The 20,835-nt window shown below is 40.8% G+C and overlaps 1 protein-coding gene across 1 annotated transcript in view; it reads left to right on the plus strand.

Moving 5' to 3' along the window:
• The window catches only part of PXDNL (peroxidasin like), a 352,571-nt gene extending 332,722 nt beyond the window's left edge, over positions 1-19,849 (plus strand). Inside the window, exons 22-24 of the mRNA XM_014524383.2 lie at positions 4,442-4,571; positions 17,770-17,883; positions 19,237-19,849. Coding sequence (XP_014379869.1) covers positions 4,442-4,571; positions 17,770-17,883; positions 19,237-19,368 — 376 coding nt within the window. The 3' untranslated portion in view covers positions 19,369-19,849. The remainder of the gene's footprint in view (positions 1-4,441; positions 4,572-17,769; positions 17,884-19,236) is intronic.
• The last annotated feature ends 986 nt before the right edge of the window (positions 19,850-20,835 follow it).

Raw genomic sequence — 20,835 nt, forward strand, 5'->3', positions numbered from 1 at the left:
CTTTCCTGCTTATGCAGGGGGTCAGACTCGATGATCTATTGAGGTCCCTTCCGACCCTAACATCTATGAATCTATGAATCTGTCTGGAATGAAGAATGAGGCATTACTCTGTTTCAGATTGTTAACATCTTGATTTTTAACATAGATTTTTATGATGATAATCTGTGGGCAAGAAAGATCTATTTTTGTCTTCCTTGTATGTAGTTGGTATAACACATTATCTTTTTTTGGCTAATTCAGTACTAGTTTGGGAGAATTATGTTTAATTATACTGAAATTATCTTTAGTGCTTGGCATATTTATTTCGTCTGATTTATTATATTCTTTTGTTTCCCACCAGAGGAGCCTCCGAATTTGTGCAGTGGTTTATACCTGATTGAATATATGGTGATTAAGACTGAGGGTAGAAGAAATGTATGGATTTGCATTATTTAGCATTTGTCAAGTTTAGCATCTGAAGTAACCGAAATAAGAAAATGATATTGGGGATTTCCTCACCCAGCCCAGAGTTGGTTAGGAGCTGCTCTAGAAGTGGGACAGCTCCTAGCCAGCCCCTGGCTGCTTGGAGAATTCCCTGCCCAGTCTGGAGCTGCCCCAGAAGCAGGACAGCCCCCAACCACGCCCCAGCTATGCAGGGGGAAGCCCTGCTGAGCACGGAGCTTGTCCCCATGGGGACAGCTCTGCATTGGCAGCTGTCTCCTGGCCCCATGCACATCAGGAAAGATGGTGCAACTGGCAGAGCTGTCCTGGCCCTGTGCACATGGGGACCAGCCTCGTGCTCCCTGACCACTCCTGGGCTAGCACCCAGGAGTGCTTCAGGGGACCAAAGCAGGGTAGGAGCACCCATTGGTGATGCATAGGGGGTGCACATGAGAGTATATGCACCCCCTGAGTGTGACAGTGCACCCCCTGCAAAAAGGTGCTGCCAGCAGTGCAGGCAGTCGCCGCATGCCACCCCTGCCCTCAACGCTGACACTGCTGGCAGCATCTGCGGGCAGTCTGCAACCGCTGCTGGCCACCGCTGACGCTGCTGCCATCTGCAGGTAGTTGTTGACTGCTGGTCAGCACTCACCAGCCCCCCTCCCTCCCACTGCCAACAGTGCCACAACCACCAGCGGGAGCTCCCTGCTTTCCTCTCACAGCACCGCCACCTGCAGGAGCTTGCTGTGCCCCATACCAGCCTCTGGGGGCACGTGGCATCCATGGGAGCACCTCTGTACTGGGCTGCTCCCAACAGGGAGCATGTGGAGATGTAGAGATACACCCAATGTGATTTGTAAGCACTCTCTTCTCACCAGGTTGCAACCATTTTTAACCCCTCCTTTTCATGTTCTCACATAGTAATGGGAAAGGATTGCTGGAGATAAGAAGATTAGAGGAAAGTGGGGACTGATAATGAATTTCACTTTTTCAACTTGCATATTTAATTTTCAAAACCCAATTATATATGGGCTTTACGATTGTGAATATGACAGAATATATTCCCTGATCTCACACACAGCAGAAGTTCTATAATAATCTTTATACAGAACCTTTGGTACAAAGCACTCCTAAAATGCCTCTCATAATTACTACAATTATAGTATTTAAATATTTATTAGTAATGTTTATATTAGTGCAGAATATTTGAATGATGAAGGCACATAGAAACTTAAGGCTGACTTCTTATTTGTACTAAAGATATTTTACACCTTCCTGGAGTTCCAGAGTTGTCTTAAAGAGTCTATAGATTATATTTATGTATGCTTCACAGCCTCTCTGCACTCTGAGTGGTGTCAAGTGACCAGAATGTAAATATGAATATAGGCCATTAGAAATTAAAAATGCATCCTGGATTTTAGAGGCTGAGTGGAGTCCCTACTAAAAGTTTGCCTCATTGTTCCATAAGTGGTTTCTTGTGTGCCACTCTTCAATAACCCTTTAAAGATATTCCCTAGGGCCTCCTGAATACATCTCAGACTCAACTAACCCTTCTTTTTCTTTCTTTACTCTCACTGGGCACGTCCAGACGAGCCTGCATATGCTTCTTACAGCGTCTCAAACCCCTTTGAGGGAAAAAAAGGGTTTGAGGGAAAAAAGGAGGCAAAAAGAGGGGAAAAAAGGGGTTTGAGGGAAACCCCTTTGAGGGAAAAAAAATGTTTCCCTCACTGTAAATTTGCAGCGGGGGAGCAGAATTAGACCCCTAAATATCTAGGGGTCAACGAGTACCCCTGGGGAAAAAAATGGGTCAGGGCGCAGTCTGGGACTCTGCAACCAGAGGCTCAGTCCTCCACAGAGTCTCTCTGGCAGCCTGCCAAATCATCTCTGTAGTTGGCCGTTTACCCGGATCTGAAGCACGCTGCCTGCCCATGCTGGGCAGGCAGCACTGCAAGCTGCAGGGATCTAAACCAGGCTTCTACCAGGTAAGTAGGGGATTGGGCAGGGCTGGAGAAGTGGGGAGGGGACCTTCCTGAGGCTGGAGACAAGCAGGAGAAGAAGCAGGAGGCTGGAGACAAGCCCCTGGAGGTAAGCTGGAGACTTCCCCTACTCTCTCAAGCCTCCTGCTCATTCTCTGCTACTGTTGGTGAGTGTGGGGGGGCGAGGGGCTGGGAGAGCAAGCAGGGAGCTGGGGGAATGAACAGAGAGCAGGGGGAAGGAGGGGGGGGGGGGGGTATGAATGGGAAGCAGAGAATGAACGGGACATGGGGGAATGAATAGGGGACAGGGAACGAACGGGGGCAGAGGGAATGAAGGGGAGATGGGGGGAATGAATGGGGAGCAGAGGAACGAACGGGGAGCTGGGAGAACAAACAGGGGTGGGGGTAATGAGCCTCCAGAGGCTAGAGAACAGCAGGGGAGTGAGCAGGGGGCTGGAGAGCAGTGCAGGGGCTGGGGGGGAGCTGTAGCCCCTGGGGGACCTGGCACCCTGCAGGCATAGTCTATGTGCTCTGTGGGGGGCAGGGGACCATTGACGATGCGTAGGGAGTGCACATGGGTGCATGTGCACCCCCTGAGCGTGGCAGTTCACCCCCTCAGAAAAGGTGCCTGTGGGCAGTCTCCACTTGCCCCCCCGCACCCGCTACCAATGACATCTGCAGGCAGTCAGCAATCACCGCTGGCCACTGCTGTTGCTGCCGGCAGTGTCTGCGGGCGGTCGTCAACCCCTAGTTGGTACTTGCCACCCCACCCCCCACTGTCGGCAGCGCCAGCAGCGTCTGCGGGAGCTTATCGCTGCCTCCGTGCCCTGCCAGCCGCTGGGAGCACATGGTGTTCATGCAGGGGCCCACCCATCCTAAGCAGCCCCAACACGCACAGTCCCCTTGACACTTAACCACACACTAACTCACATCCCTCCACACCTGCCCACACACCTATCCACATCCCCCCTAACCCTAACCCCTCTTCTCACCCCCTCCTGCAAACCCCACATTCCCCTATCACATACCTATCATGTGAAAAGGAAACCAAAAGCAAACATTAAAACATATAGATATTTAGGATTTATTTTATTATGATGCTAGACACACTGGTAGGCTTCCAAATTTCTTTAACATTGTAAATATCGCAATAAGACATTACCCATCTGATCAATTCCCACTTTCTCTCTCTCTTTTGTTCCAATTGTGGAAGAATGTGGATTTTGGGGTATTTTAAAAAGTGAATTTGGTATACTGCTTCAACAGTCTAGCTGACACAAGGGGTAGTATCCCCGGATACCAAGTGGCTAGGCCTCAGAAGCTCTTGAGAGCATGTAGCCCTGAGCTGCCCTGAGGGCAGGTTTTTATACTGCTGCTAGCACGAGTGCTGGCCCCAGGCTCTAGCTCCCCTTGGCTGCAGATCTGGGAGGAGCCAGGCAGAGTTATTTTGCCCCAAGTGGCACAATTTGCTCCACAACGAAGTGCATGTCCGAGCACATGAGCTGAGGCAAAAAGCCCTGGCTCAAATTTGCACCACTTCTATTTGAGCTGCTGCAAGCGCACATGCTGGCATGTGTGGATGCGCCCATTGTGTTCAGTAGCATTGGCTTATTTTATGCTTGCCTTGCTTTAGAGGTGTGATTTATTTATTTTTTTGACAGCCATACTATCATTTTCTTAAACATAGTTCTCATCATGAATGCTTAATGCAAATAGCAACTTTCCCACCTATGTATTGCATAATGTGTGACATTTAATTTGTCAAAGAGTTGTCAGTGTGGTAGGGGAAAAGGCTATCCAGAAAAATACTTCTGAGAGCTGAATAATCTAGCAAAGATATGTGGAATAAAACATGGCATTCCTCTTATGTTCTAAAGAGAAGTTTTCATCTCATGCGTAAGAATCTCAAAAGAAGAATGTCATTTCAGCTTACATTTCCCACATTTTTATTTAACTTTCTTTATAAATCCTTTAATTCCCAAGTTAAGCCTTTTCTTTGGGGTATTTATTTTCCATTTTTGGTGTTAATTTGACTTATATTTCAGATACCAGGAACTGCATAGAAATGCAACCAGTGCAAGACATCTAGATGACACAATATCCAGTGGATTTAGTCAGGATTTCAGTGATTTTGTTGCAGAAATTGATAAGGCCATCACAGCTCTAAAAGAGCAGGTTTGTCTTTTCATCAACTCTTCTATTTTAAACTTCAGTGTATCACATGGTAATGTGAGAATGTGTTTTCGGCTCACTTTTCTACATCTAGCTGTATTTTGTATTGTATAAGAAATTATAATAATGCTGAAGTACAAAAATAATTCTGAAAGTAAATGTTTGACTTCCCAAGGAAAAAAATCTTTAAAATTTATTTTAGGTTTTGTTTTTCTGTTTTTTAATGGGTAATTGTCTTATGCTGCAACCAGTGATATATCTTTAATAGTTTCTTATTTTTCTGCTGGTCAGATTTTGTATAAAAAGTATTACCTAATACCTGTAAACATAAAGAAATGCAAACTGTAATAAGAGTGATGTCTAATTTGGTTTAGTTGAAAAAAACAAACAAAAACCCCTCCCAAAATACATCAAACAAACCATCAACAACTGTATTTTAATTTTTTAAGGTACTGTACAGTTTTATCCTTTGCCATAAGTAACCATGAATATACCCACCTGAAATGGTAGAATATGCATTTAATTAGATATTAAAAATTATTTCATTTAAAAATCTTTAATTTTTGTTTAATTGAAAATGACTTTGCAGTTATATTATTCTGATTGTGGGCAATAACCATTTGTGCTTCCTAATCCTCAGAGTCTTTATCTTTTGAAGTTTTAAGAGTTTTATAAATAATGCTTTTAAATGAATTTTTATGATGATGTAGCACTGAGTCATTTAGTTGATAGATACGATATCAGGCAATCTAATTTTTGCTGAATGACCATATGCTAGTTGCACAATTCTGTGGGTGGGTTTCCAAAGTTTCTACCAAGTCTGAAAACTGATTGGTTGTATGTATAACCTAAAGAGCAGAAAATCGGAAGAAATGTCAGCTGCTGTCAAGTAGTAACAAAAGTCCTATTAACTTCAACGAGGTAATGATTCATTTCTGAGTGTGAATCAATAGGGGACAGCTGGATGCAGGGACTCCATACTGGGAGCTTGTGTTCATGCAAACTAATGGTGTTGTGTTCCTGAGGATGTGCAAGGGAGGAAGGTGGCCACTGGATCTGCAACATACTGGCAAGCCCTTGTCCTGTATAGCGACCAAGCCTGTCATAGGAAGATACTGTTATCCTAAGACTGCGGTTGATGCACAATGATGATATACTTGAATTCTAGGCCGGTGAGAGTCTTTGGCCAAACATGAAGACAGTGTACCTATCTTATAAGTGATTTCCAGTGGGCTGTCAGCTCAGTGATAGCCTTTACTGTTCTGTCCTGGCAGTGCACGGTTATTTTTAGATGCTGTGTCACCATAGCAATACACTATAATGAGGTAGCTTGTCACTACAGTGATGCAGTATTGGCATCACGGTTTGTGTCCGGTGATGCTGTGTCACCATAGCGACGAGCTATGTCACCATAGCATGCCTCTATGGCAACATAGTATCATGTGTCCTCACGCCCTCTTACTAACTGAAATATCAAATATATTAACCACTGATGAAGAGAACTCCAGTTCACAGCAGTTCATGCTCTCTTATTCCGTTAGTCTATAAGGTGCATATAGATTAGCCTGACTTCTGGCTAACACAGCTGACTACCTTTCCTGTTTAGAAAGTTGACAACAAGAATCTACCTTTGGCTAGAAGTTGGAAAGTAAGAAAAATGAAAGGGAACAGGATGCTGTCAGAATGAGTAGAGAATAACTGACAAAGCAAACCAAGAAATCTTACATTATTTTACAAATGTCACCTTCCTTCCCTCAATTTTCAAAGTGAAATTCACCCACATTTTGTCATCTCTTGCATTTTCTATTCTCTTGTATATTTTTCAGCCAACTTTCAAATCTGGCTGTCACTGCACAAAATTATTTGCGAAACCCTTTCTACCTTTATTAGAAAGAGAAACAAAAAGAATCAAAACTTTTGACTGGGAAGAAAGTTGTATAAGCATTGTTTCTTTGGGATTATTCATGATCCAAAGAATGTGACAATAGTAAGCTTTTCTATTCTCCATCAGCTTTTTTTTTTCTCCACCATTTTCTAGGATTAAGAATAAAATCTGCTTTTTAGATAATGACAACTTTTAAAACATTTTACTATTCCTTCAATAGCATGATTCCTGCAAAAGCCACTTCAATAATCTTCAAGAAACTTTGAGGCAAATCGTGGCCAAAGCTATAGGGATTATTTGTTATTATGTGTTTCTTCATTTTGGACCTTTTCCTCTTTCTGAGTTGTTCACAAACAGATGTTGATTCCCCAGATATTGGTCTTAACTCTTTGATAAATGGTTTCCACAAACATATTTGACATAATTTTTCAGAAAAACTTGAGAGTATCCAATTATGAAAATTTGGTATTCAAACAATGATGGATCATCTCTGACACTTGTCACCTAATCGTTTTCAACCTTCATGCCTGTCAGTGTCTGACACCAACAATCAATGTGTGTAACAAATTATCAAAATATGGAACATCCATTCCTATCACATATTGAACCATTAAACCTGTGTGAGTAAATAAACCATTAAAAAGACCTAGAAAAGCAAATTTAATCTGATACAAATATAAGGATAAAACACCATTAGTGCTCAGTCTTCAAGATCCTCAGCAGAGACCTCCATTACCTGAACCCTAAAGGACTACACTTCTTTGTGTACCAGCAACTGAATTGCATGATAATGTACACTTTACCAGTAGGTTACACAACTATTTGCTGGATGGGAGCAGAATGTCTTGGTTTGGGAGCTGTGGAGTCTATTCTTTATTCTAAATTTAGGAGAAAACATTTAGAGCAGTAATAAGAGGATCGCTAAGCAAGTAGATTTGGCTTGTTTTCACTATGGTTGTGTGTTGTAGTATTTGGGTCTACCATATACTGATTACTTCACTGAGTTTTATTCAATGTCTTGCTTGAAGTAACCTTGTGTAACCCATCAGTTACCTTATTGTACAGGGGGAGAACAGTACTGTTGGCACTAGATTTATGACCCAGATATCTTATTCTGGGTGGACCCAAACCTTCAGATTGACCATGACTTCTACCATTCAATAATAGGCAAATTTTATTGATACACAGGGATAGCAGATAAAAAAAATGGAGGCAAGGCAAACAAAATAACCACCCTGATTCTATATCTACCAGTCCTAGGGCTGTCACAGAGGGAAGGTACATCTTGCTATTAATGCAAGCTTCATCCTGAGGTTCTGTCTTGAATGTCAGATGTCAGCAGCATGGAGGTTGAGAGTTGAGCCATTCCCTCTTCCCTTCTACCTCCCTCCCTTCCCTCCCCCACTCCCACCCCCTGCACTCCAGTGAGGTGGGTGAGATGGGCTTGTGGTGTGCCCTCTGTCCATGGTGGCCTCAGGATCCTCTCAAGGACCCTTTGCTACTCTGAATTCCTCTTTTTGTATCTTTTTTTTTTTCCTGTGCTGACTCTTCATTCTCAGGCATTGTTGATTGGTTTCCATGTGGTCATCATACTGTCCACGTTCTGTTCTGTCAGCATATTCCTGTATTTCCCTAACCCTGCTGGTTCCAGACACAGTGAGCCTTGAAGGAAACTTTGTCATAAACAGGCTTTTTGAAACCAATTAACTTTTGCCTTGGACCATTATTCTAATGCAATGTCTACTTTACATTCAAGCCAATTCCTAAAAGCAAATTTCTTAATATCATTTTCTAGCCATCAAGTACTTCTTTCTAAGGCATGGGATAAGCCTTTGCACATTCATTGCCAGAATTATTACTCATCTTTCATGTTGAAGGTGTTGCTGGCCACTCCGTCCCTTGCTGCTTCCTAGGGTCAAAAGAGGCCATGTTGAAGGTTTGCAATCCACAGCAGAGCAAGACTGAAGGAGTGGATAGGTCTGTGTTAGGGAGTAGAGGTGTAGTTGTGGGGGATGCACATAATTCTCCTAATTAGCCCCTGAAAGCTGCAGCTGCTTCTAGTTTGATGTTGGGCCCTGTGACTCATTCCTTATCCTCTCCTTCACAAGAAAGTTAAAGTAATTTCCTTCCAGATTATCCCCTTCTGTAGGTTTAGCCAAAGAAAGGGCAGTTCAGCTCACTGTGCAAACTGAAAACAGTTTCCTACAAGTACACAGCAAATAGCATAGGTTATGAACCTAATTAAATTGTACAGTGATTCAGAATCTGCAAGAGTGTTCAGATACATTTCTTGGCTAACTATATTGCTGATGGCTGCTGATTCTTTGCTTAAGTGTAGTTCCTTAGACTACAACTGTACAAGAGAAGAGAGAGCAGCCTTGTGACAAGGGGTCTTGACCCCAGTTGAGCACGCATCTATCCTTAAGTTCATTATTAGTTGCAGTGCAACTATTGTCTGCTTATATGTAGACATGTGCTTGGAACCTTGGCTGAAGTGGAGAAACCTATATAAGCGCTCATAACTGAGGGAAGTCTGGAAATAGATTTTTTTTTTTAATAAAACAGAGGAGAGGTGTTTTTGTTCTTGTTTTTTAAAGCTAAACAATGAATGTAACATTTTTGTTCTGACAAGTTTGCCTTTAACTTATAGCTAACAGTTTGGATAGATTCAGAAACAGCTGAATCTCAAAAATTAAGTTAATTGCAAATATATAAAGTTCCTCCTCTGTTGGCTTTTATGGTTATTTGAAGTATGATATAGATAGAGGAATTTACAAAGTTGCTTTCATTTGGGGAAAATATGTTGTTTGTTTTCATAAAAAATAAGTTATTTATTAGATAAACTTCTACCGAGGGAAGGAGAAAATTAAATAGTATATCAACATTAAAAACACATTGATGCATACTTTAATGAGATTTTCAGTCAACTAAAAAGGATGAGAGCGGATTATAGTTTAAATTGACTGAGAGTATTCATAAGAGAACTTCATTTACTCATTTTCCCTTTCTTTCCCAGAGTCCTTCCTTGTTCATGTTGTTTCTCTACCGCAAATATGTGCGCGTGCTTGTTTTTCCAAAAATGCATAATTTTAAGGGTTAAGAATATAGTATGACAATAAATAATGTGATGTAGAATTATGAATAAAACAGATAAGGATGGTGTGTGGTTTGCAACCAGTTGGTATATAATAAAATGTAGAACGTAGTACCTAAGGAAGTAAACTTTAGATACTATAGTCAAAATGGCAAAGTAGAGTAATTTTGTGCTATAAGGAGAAAATGTGCAGGATGTTAGGTAGACCTTTAATGTCTGCTGGATGTACCAAGGCCCATCAGTGTTCCAAGAGATAGTCCTTTAAAAGAGACCCTGATATCACACAGGAACAAATGGTACTGCTAATTATCTGAAATATTTCTTGGTGTAAAGGAAACATGGGTCCTTTCTGGAATGCCTAAATAAAAAAGTTCAACTCAGGGGTATAACAGAGAGAGAAGCATGAAATATTCATGAGCCCATGCACCTATGAAGTTGATTTGCAATTGTTTCTCCAATTGACTTGATACATCCACTCCCCAATGTAGTTTGTGGCTAAAGCATGTATATAGGAAGATGAGTCACTGAGTCTCTGTCACTCATCTATCCCACCTACAAGTTCCCTACCTTATGTAAGAGAGCAATGTCAAATTTTGTTACAGTATTGATTCAGGAAATGGGAGACCTGGGACCTTAGGCCCCTCTCACCCTGTTATTTTTTGTTATCATCACAAAATGCTTACATCATAAAATTCCATATGGAATTATGCATCAAATATAAAATAACAGTATCTTATGCCAACTATTATATTCTCTAAGCAAAATATCCCTTAATCTGGTATGTATTATATCAATAATATAATACACACCCCACAACCATGCATATATCTTTTCCACCTTCCATCCTAAGTGTTGCCATCATTGTTTTCCTATACCTATCCAGACCTTGTAGTATTCATGTGATTCTATGATTCTATGATTTTTTTTTAATTCAGTATCCTTCCCACCGTTAATCACATCATCACCATAAGCTGCAGCTGAGACCAGTGGGATGGTCAGACCTCTATTGGAAAGTGCCTTGGTACGTGGGGCAGCGGCTCAGTGGCCAGAGCACAGAGGAGCCCATAGAGGGGGCCACCCTGCTGGATCTGCTTGCATTCTGGGTATGGGGTTTCCAGCATTCCATTCATTTTCAGGAGTCTAGAGATGTTCTGGAATAGGAGGCAGATGGTAAAAGTGTAGAGACCCAAAGCCAAAAGCTTCCCAAGTCTGAAATAAGAAATAATGATGGACTAAGTCAAAAGATTCCTCTTAATCTATCTAGTTGCACAGAGAAAACAGGTTGTTGTGAATCATTCTGCTGAGCACATAGTACCTCTACTCATGGCCTGTGCCCTACAACCTAGGATCTTTGGCAAGGATGTTGTAATCATTACATAGGAACAACACTGTTTGCCAATTCTTAATGTTACCAAGGTATCCCTTCTTGGTCAGCAGGGTGATGACTGCTTGTTGGCAGGTAACTAGCTAGATCTTATCCTCCAGCTCTCCTAAAAGCTTCTCAAGAGATCTGGGCTGAGGATAGGCCAGAAAATTTTGATAGCATTTGATGGGTAATCAAAGTCCAGTGGCTTTTCCCATGGCAAGGCCCTCAACAGCAACTGTCAGCTCTGGAAAGGATAGCTCCTGTGCAAGCTTGTCAACTTCTGATGTACAGAGTTTGGGAAAGACTTCCTAGAGGTGTTAAATGGCCTTTAGGCAGAGATGCTCACCCATGATGGTGATGACTGGCCTCTGCATTTCTTCACCAAGAGAGGAATCTCAGATTTGGCCTCAGACTCAATCAGGAGATCTTCTCTTGGATCCTGATCACTTCAAGTAGGATGCCATCTCATCTTTCTACTGGAACCTGGCCCAGGCATGGTAAGCTTCCTTCTGCCTGGGACCTCAGGCCAGGTGCCAGAGATTTCCAAGGCTGTTGCATGAAATTAACAAGGCCTGGTCTTGTAGCAGTCTTCACAGTTCCTGGCCACCTGGCTGGGCCTGAACTCTTTCCGTTTTGCTTCATGCTTCATGGTGTAAGTGAAGACCACCTTCCCAGTTGACACTGTTGCTGCCCAAGAAGACCACCTCCATGAGTGAGAAACCTTTCTCAATGAGAGCTCTTTGGGCACACCATCCATGTTGATGCCTAGTGCCCAAGCTGTGGATGAAAATAATGGCAGTGGGCCTGATACTTTGGTGTCCCCTCAACGTGCTGAATGAGAGCATCCACAGTGGCAGCACCTGGTTTGAGAGCCTGTCAAAAAGCTCTTTATACCTGGACAAACTTGGGAGGTTTGTCCTCCTCTTTGGCTGCTCTAACATGACCTGAAGGCAACATCTAGTGGCAGCATTGCCAGGTTAGGCCCAGCCTGCCTGATGTACCCTGTACAAGCTGCTCATTGCCAAGAGGACTGGTGACATCCAGTGGTAGCTCCTGGATTCAGCCCCTTAGATTAGACAGTGCTGGCAGCTTGCCCCTTCTGTAAGGACAGAGAGACTCTTTCGGTCCATCCTTGACTGCTCTTAGTCAACCTCAGTGGCCTGTTTAGCATGTTGGACATGGATTTCACCAAGAGAGTTTTCTGTACTACGTGACCAAGCAGGTCATGATCTTCCTGGTCAACTTTCTGCTGGGATAAGCCAAGATGGCAACCCTGAAGAGCTGCAAGAACCAGCTCATAGGAGCTAACGCTGATGACATTTTCTACCTCTTTCAGTTCTTGATCTGAGCACATCACCTTTGAGTTTGAGCATTTCACCCTGCAGCAGAACATAGACCAATTTTCATTGCACTGGGCCACTGAGGGGATACTCCATACAGTGTAAAACAGTTGGCATGTACTAAAAATGATACTTGCATGAATGGCATGTGGCAAGAGGGTTCCACTCTCTGGTTACAATGGTAACTTTGAGTTACAAATGCTTTCATGCCCAGCAACTTGTGGGGCCATGCACTTTCTCACTCATACCTTTTTTTTCTAATATTTTTCTAGTAAAGCTCTAAAACCTTTCCTTTGTTCTATAAAGTACTCAAAACAGATTTTCCAGTTTTTTGTGCATACAACATGCAACTGACAGACATTGATTTAATAGCTCAATATTTAGATGATTGCAGTGGTGCAGAAGAATGTTTGTAATTTATCAGAAGGCCACTAAATCCATGTAGCACCTCTTAAGGCATGTGGTAAATGTATTTTACTCTGTTTTCCTATAGACTTCTCATAAACGATGTATTACGTGTTTGGATATAAGTGGCAGACTGGAGAGTATTTTGCTGTAATTAAAAGTACCAGCTTGCATTGTGTAGATGTAGGAACATGTTTCTTTCATGTTGTTTGTTTTTTCTTTCTCTTTAAAGAATGTTAACCCCTCAAATGACAAAAAGATTTAATTCTGTAGTCCTTCTTGTAGATCAAACTTTTCAGGTAAATATATATTTAAGGTAATAAAACCTATTTATTATTGAAGTTAGTATGGGATGCAATTTGATTTCAGAGCTTTGCACTGATTAACAATCCTTTTTCTTAATGTTATGCTGCAAGGGTATGTAGTTGGGGAGTATTTGAGAATTTGTGCTGTATCTTAATAATGTCACTTTGCATAAGCAAAAAGAAGTCATTGTGAATTTCAGTGCAGTTTATTATTATTCACCAGTCAGGTTTGGTATCTGATCATACTGCAAGCTGCACAGATACAGAAGGGTAGACCCTGCCCTTGAGAGCCTACAGCTTAAAACATAATGTTCCAGTATCCTATAGAAATCCTCGCTTCTGCTGTTGCAAGAATATAGCTTTCAATTGATTGACAAGACCATAAATTGGGGTAAAAACTGACAAGTAATTGACAGGCTGGGGTCAAATGGCCGAGGGATAAAAAAGGTCTGGCTAAGTGATACCTTAACCCCTTCTAGGACCACAACAAATATAGTTCCTATCCAGTTCCAAAAAATTCTGTAAAACCAAAGACATTTAAATAAAACCAACTAGGGATAATTTATTAGAATATCAAAAGCAGCCATTCAGCCATCTATAAATATTGGATATAGGCTGAAGAAAAAATTGGACTTTTCCTGCAGCTCAGCAGAAGCTGAGGAATAGACCCAGCAGAAGTCTCCAGGGGAGCAGAGATGCCTGGCCAGCAGACCTGTCCTCCCTAAATCCAAGGCTGTGTAAGCATTGTCTTTATTGGTATAAATAAATCATTGCTATTGAGCACCCTAATAAAGCTTTCAAGTTGTGACTGGAATGGCCTTGTTGATCTATTGATCTCACTCCTAACCACAAGTAAAACTCTTAGACGAACACCATGGCATGTATTCACTAGCTTTGTGTTACTTCTGGAAGCTGTATTATCGATGTTCACACCACTCAAGTCTATTGCTATATTTCTGGAGTACTACCAGGAAAGGAAAGGAATTCAGTAAAAACTTATTGGAGGACTGCAAACTACATTCATCTGTAAAATAAATAAATAAATAAATAAGAAAGAGAAAGAAAGAAAAAGTCTTCAATTAAAGTAAATTCTTAACAAAAAAATGTTTGATACTGTATAACCTGTCAATTCAAGTATGCATTTTCATTCTCTTTCCAACTTCCGCCTTTCATTTAGGAAAACAGTTACACACAACTTGGGATTTAAAAGATAAAACATTCTCTAAAGCTGAGTGCGCTGTGAAATTAGTGCTCCATCAAAAAATGAGCAGATGTCAAGGGAAACTTACTGATGTTCCCTTTTTAATTATGAACAGCTAATGGGAGCAGAAGACCCAACAGCACTCGGCTGCTACTATTTATATTATTAATTTGGAAACACTTGATCTTCAAAGGAGAATTTTGTTTATATAATACAATTTACTTGAAGCAAGACTTATGTACACTACATTCTCATATCACAGAAAATAATGCGTGGAGCATAAGTTGGAATCCTATTACGCATCCTTATTTAATCAAAAGTAAAAAATGGAATGAAGACCAAAGGCAAGAATAATAATTCATCTACACACTCTATTTTCTCTGTTTGACTAGAATTGAAATCTTTCAAGCTCAAAAGAGAAAAGGCCACCAAACTGCCTCCTAGTGATTGGTGTTCTGTTACCCTCTGTGGAGGAGGTACAATGGCCAAGAACTGCTTCCACCATCAAAAAATGACTAATTGTATGTGTCTTTGCTAAATTCAGATGCATTTAATTTGTTGTACAGTTTTTCAATCAAACACAATTGGAATTTTCAGGTATAGCACTAGTATAGATCTACTTAGGATCTTTAACTAAAACCTAATATTTACTATTTACTTATCAGATTTGTATGCTGTAAAAAAGGCTTAGGGCAATTTACAGTGAGAGACAGGAACAACGAATAAAAGCAAATGGGATAAAATATGGAACAAAAGGTTCTTAAACTATCCTGGATTGCTAAATGCCTGCCCATATAGGAATATCTTACAGTGTTTCTGTAAGACATCCAGGCCTGGGTTCTGTCACAGCTCAAGGGGAAAGAAGTTCCAAAGCTGAGGAATAACTATCAAATGACCTCTCAAGGTTTTTGCCAAGAGAACTTAGCACATTGATGCTACTAGTAGGAAGTTGTTCTTGTCTGATCTTAGGAATCGTGTTGGGGCATGGGAGAGTAGGTATCCAATTACATACATGATAGGGTCAAATCCTAAAGCACCTATTATTAATGTCTAGCTCTTGCCTGAGAAAAAATCTATACAACGGAAAGGAAAGCCCCAAGTGGAGGATTTGTCTATTGAATTATTCCTGACTCATTTAATGAAGAGGATGCAGTTCAGCCTGTGCATCCCGTGAAATTTGCAGGAGATATCCCTTTCCGAGGCAGCAGCGAGACAATGCCATACACCACACTGTGAAGAGTCAGCTATATACAAAGAGATTCCCCTGCAATCCCCTCTTTAATAATGCTGTGTCTTAATTTTACCTGATTTTTATTTGGATGAATGCCTCGCTGACGAAAGCCTAAAATTTCAGAAACAAGTGCATGCAGGCCAGAAATGAAATGCCCATTGCTGAATCCCAGTGCAAGGGTGATCAAGTCTTTCCAGAAACTTGTTTAAACAGTGAACTTATGGTGGCAGGCAGCAGTGCCCAGTGATAATGCAGGCCTAATAGAAGCCATGTAGCTGTGTTCAGGTGCTATCTTGGGCAGATTGATTAGTGCTGCTGATTAGCGCACCTACACTACTACTTGTATATGGCACTGCTTTAATTCAAGAGCAGCACATCAGGTTTGAGGGTGCCACTGCCTGGCTTGGTGAACATGCCATGTGGACAGAAAATAGGACTGCTAAGGACTCAGAAGCTTTTAGATAGGTGCACAAGGTGAAGTTCATATTTTAAAAAAGGAAATCATGTGGGGGTGTGGCTACACATAATAATTGTATGTCACTGGGAACCGAGTCACAATTGCCATGTGTCAGAAGTGCTCACATATACAGTGTCTTAGTATTCTAGATAGAGCTGTCACCCTTTAAGCATTTGAAGTACTGTGTCTCTGACATCAGGGGACAGAAATGAGCACCCAGTCCAACATGTCTCTCAGTGGGTGAGTGGGGGCAATGCTTGTACCCATGCTTTGGGGATCCCAGGGGATGGGTGATCTATGGCTGGGGGGTTCTTACTTTTCTGCTTTACCTACTCTCCTAATCTGAGGTTTACAATCTTCAGTAGACTGCAGTTGACCAAAGTCTCCAGTGTGTTTCCATGACTTGGGAGGAGCCAGTGGGTGAGAAGTATTTGGATCCATGTTTTTTGGGTTCCTGGGAGCTTGAAGGACCATGATGAAGGGCCACAGTTGAGTAGGAAGTGAAGACACCTGGTTGTTAGAAAGATAGCTGCCACTGAACAAGCAGTGCAAAGAAGTGCCAATGAAAGGGGAAAAATGGGAACAGTAGACTCCTAACTGTACCAGCCCAGCCAGTTGCAGCAGCATGGGTGGTGAGGAGTGAATGATACAGTGTGGGATGACTGGAGGACCTATCAGATGTGTGTCATGGAATACTTTATGTCCACATGTAATATTGAACAGGTGCTCTGTAACCTGGTTCAAATGAATACTTGATTTTCCAGGTAAACTTTTGAAATGTTCCAGTTGTCTTTAAAACAGCTTAAGGGGCTTGTACATCTGACCTTTTTGGTTTAAACTGCATTGTAAGCCATTTTAACAAAGGTCTGACCCAGTAGCAAAATTGTTTTGCATGGAGGCATTCCAGGGAGAGAGGAAATTATCTAATTTTTGACTCATCAGACTGAAAAACAGTCAAAAAGAACACAACTTCTCATTTCCTGTCTAAATCATATCAGTGAGTTCTTAAAAACAGGAATTAAATATGTCCATACTCTGTCTTTGGAAATAAAAATACATAAATACATACAGTGGTTTTTGTGTTATTTTCTTCAAGCATCCCATTAATTCCTGCAAATAAGGGGCTAATTATACTGGTTAGAACCCATGGATAGTGGAGACAGGCTGTGTTTATACTGCCTCAAGAACACATCAATCCTATAACATCTTTCTTGTTCCCCTGTTAAAACATTTTTAGGAAGGGACAAAGCCATTCATATCAAATTATATTAAACTGTCAGGCAAGGTTCGAGTAGATGTGATATCTTTTATTAGACCAACTGAGTAGTTGGAAAAAACTACTCGGTTTAATAAAAGATATCACATCTACTCAAAGAACCTTGCCAGCCTATGTCCTTAGGCCAACACAGCTACAACCAAAAAACTATTAAACTGTTATGATTTTATGATGCTAATCAAAATCCACAATGGAGTGAGGAAGAAGCCATTTCTTTTGTGGGCTAAATCAATGTTATAATTCCCAATTCTGCAGGGAAAAAGGTTGGCTTTTGCTATTAAGCTCTGTCATTGCAATGTCATTAGTTACTGATCATTGGTCCACATGATATTATATAATAGATTCCTGTGGAATCTAAATAGTGCTGAATTGAAGGTACTGGTTGTAAAGCAAATCACAAATACAATGTTTTAACTACTAAACATTGCTTGGACTGCAAATGTCTTCCATGTGAGGGGAAAAAAAAAAAAGCAAAGACAGGATGAAGGCTTTGTAGTAAGGAAAATGAATTAATGTGTGATGGCTTTTGAAGCTTTAATGTACACTCTTATCAAGAACAGTGATTCATTATATTGTTATATTGTTATTTCGCAGCTTAGTTTCACCTTTTCCTATGCCTCCTCTCCCTGATCCTTTTGCAGATAAACAAGCTGGAGGCTCGCCTGAGGCAGGAAGGTTGCATAGATGATAATGGGATTCAGCGGAAGGAAGATGAGCGGTGGATGAAGGAAGACTGCATTAGTTGTAGCTGTAAGGTATGTGTTGTTAAAAGTTCCCTGTACCATCTATTTTTCTTTTTTTCCTTCAGTACTATGCCAACCTGCAATTAAGAGTTTAGGAAAGAGTCTGCCTTGCAACTTTCTATGCTTTAGTGGTTATAGGCAATGCAAATCTGCTGCAGAAATGTTGTGGGGATTTATTATAATCAAAACCTAATAAAAGGCAAAAATATATCATTCAGATTCGTTCCTTTTTTTGTATTTTTGGAGAGTTACTTAAACGTGCAAAATGGGCAGAAAGTGCTACTAAATGGAAATGCTGATCTTGGGGATAGCATTTTTTGCCTCTTTTGTTCAAAACCATTCAGAAAGTGCAAGGTAGCTTTATTAGCATTCTCTTTTTTTCCAAGACGTTAATTCCCAAACAAATGTACCAATGAGTGACTTATTACCTTATTAAAGAGATTAGCATATTCTAATATGAACATCCTCTCTCTTTTCTTAACCAGATACAATTCTCATAGTTCTTTATGTAAGGCTGTTCCTGAAACATAAGTGGGTTTTGTCTACATAAATAGTTGCTTCCATTTGGCAGGTGTCTTACGTATGGTCCAGCAGCTACTCAACTTCTATTTCCTGTACATAGATGCCTTCCAGTTATTCTTCTCATTAATTACATCATTTCTGCCTGCCTCAGTAATCTCATAAAATAGTTAATGACATTGCAGATTTCTTCTTGACTCTATCATGCTTATTTAGCCCTGTTATTGATATATATTGAATGCTGTAATACAAATGCCTTCATGTGCCGAGGTATGTGGCCAAATTTACCCAAGGGATAGAGTCAAAAATGTTTGAGGACCCCTTATACCTCTCATTCTCGGTGGATTGAGTATAGTGGTACATAGGTCTTTTGCAGGTCCTCCTTTCTTTTTAATACTTGTTGTACTTAGTTGTCAAAAGTAATGAATCTCACAACAAAAAAAATCATGAATATTAGAATGTACTGCTAGCATTAAAATAGCTACTACACAATGAAACCCATTTGGTTATAATGATCTGCTTACAAGTAGACTGAGTGGAAATTCCATATTGTTTCAGTATGCTGTATGCAAACTGAATCTCTGTCTAGTGCAAGCTATTAAAAAAAAAAGGAAAAGTGGATTAGAAAAATTGGTGTGGTGCTGTTTGGCTCTGCAATTCTAATTAACCTCAGTAACCTTTCATATTGGTGTGTCAGCTATGAAAATTGTCGTTTATTCATGTGGATAAGTAGGCCATCTCATATTTTGCAGAGGCTTGCATGACAAAGGCCTCACTATTTTGTTTTCCTATCTTTTATTTGTACTGTATGTGATTTGTGCTAATATGTTAAATATTGCCTTTCAGAATGGCCAGATAATCTGCACTGTAGAGACATGTCCCTTAGTGGAGTGTTCAGCCCCTGCAAAGCTGGAAGGAAAATGTTGTCCAGTCTGCAGAGAAAGTGAAAATGCTATAGAATCACCAGCTGAACTTTAATCATTATTTCTCTGATAATGAGCATCCATTGGACCTGCCTACTGAGAAGATATAACTTTTAAATTCAAAGAATCTGCCAAACAGTTACAAGTACTGCTGACTATACCTGCACTAAAACATTTGATGTGAAAACACACACTGACTAAACAATTAAGTCACTCTAGGGTTTTCAGGATTCTGGGAACATTATCTTTCAACATGGCTGGGTATTGTGAGCAAGGCCACGAAAGAATATAGTGAAAGCCCTTTACAGTTTTACATGTCCTGTATTCGTGTATTAGAAGTTGTTACAAGTTCGAATCAGTAACTCAGCTTTAAAAATCATATATTATTCTTGACCCCCTCTGCCAAAAGGCAGGGAGAAAAGGGATCAAAAGTATGATATAGCTTTGAACCATGGTATTTAACCATTGACTGAAATACTTTTTTGAAATTCAAGTAAGTTTTAGGAGCAACATCTTTTTTTTTTTAATGCACTTTTCCAAGGAAAAGAATTCTAGGAAAGAAGTGCATGTGACCTGATGGTTTGTTTTGTTTTGTTTGTTTCTGGGGTAGGGATTTAAGAAAGGAGTTACACAATGAGAAACAGTTTGGTTTCGTATTATGAGACTTTCTTCTGATTCCACACTAGCCTTATGGAGCTTGAGCTTTATTAGGATCAAAATCAAAGAGCAGTGTGGCACAGTTCTTTAAGGTCACATGGTGCTGAGTTTGTGATCTGAAATTTGATGAAATGCACCTCAGGGAGCTTGCCATTTATGAACATGTATCCCAAGCCAGATAATGCGTGGATAAGTGTAACATAATTCATAGATGGTTTTACATATTCTTTTCTAAGCGACCTATTACCCCATGTTCGGCATGGAACTCCCACTGATGTAAGTGGTTGAAAGAGAGAATGAGAGAGAGGGTGCAAACAGACATTGCCCTTGTTGCAAGAAAACAGATGCCCCATCCCCTTGTTGCACTCCAAGTGCCCCAAAATGTTGCTGTGACTAATGGTACTCAGTTTGTAATGCCTTAAATGGGAGGATGTCTGTTTTCTTATTGTGCACCTGTAATAGTAAGGGCTTTGCTTAATGCTCATAGCAAGAGTCTTGTATGCTGACTCCATAGTAGGCCTTTGAAACAGCGTGTAGCTTTTTTGCTCTGTGAGCGTGACTGAACCATGAACCTAGATAGTAGAATGTTGTAATAAAGCAGAATGTGGTAAACACCAGGTGTGTTGGATCACGACTCATCCCCAAATTCTTAGCTTGAGATAACCGAATCCCTAGTTTGAGATAACGTTATTTAGTCCAGACTATATAAGATGTACATTCTTAAGTTACAGGGAGTTCCTCCCACTCTGGCAAGAAATCTTGCGCAGAGCCTGGCGCAGGCTATCACATCCCTGGGATCGGGACACTCCGGGGCCAGGGGAGCTATGCGGGGTGGTGACTGCTGCCTAGAGCCGATGTGAAGTGA

Source organism: Alligator sinensis, unplaced genomic scaffold, assembly GCF_000455745.1.
Source record: "Alligator sinensis unplaced genomic scaffold, ASM45574v1 scaffold1007_1, whole genome shotgun sequence".
Lineage (NCBI taxonomy): Eukaryota > Metazoa > Chordata > Crocodylia > Alligatoridae > Alligator > Alligator sinensis.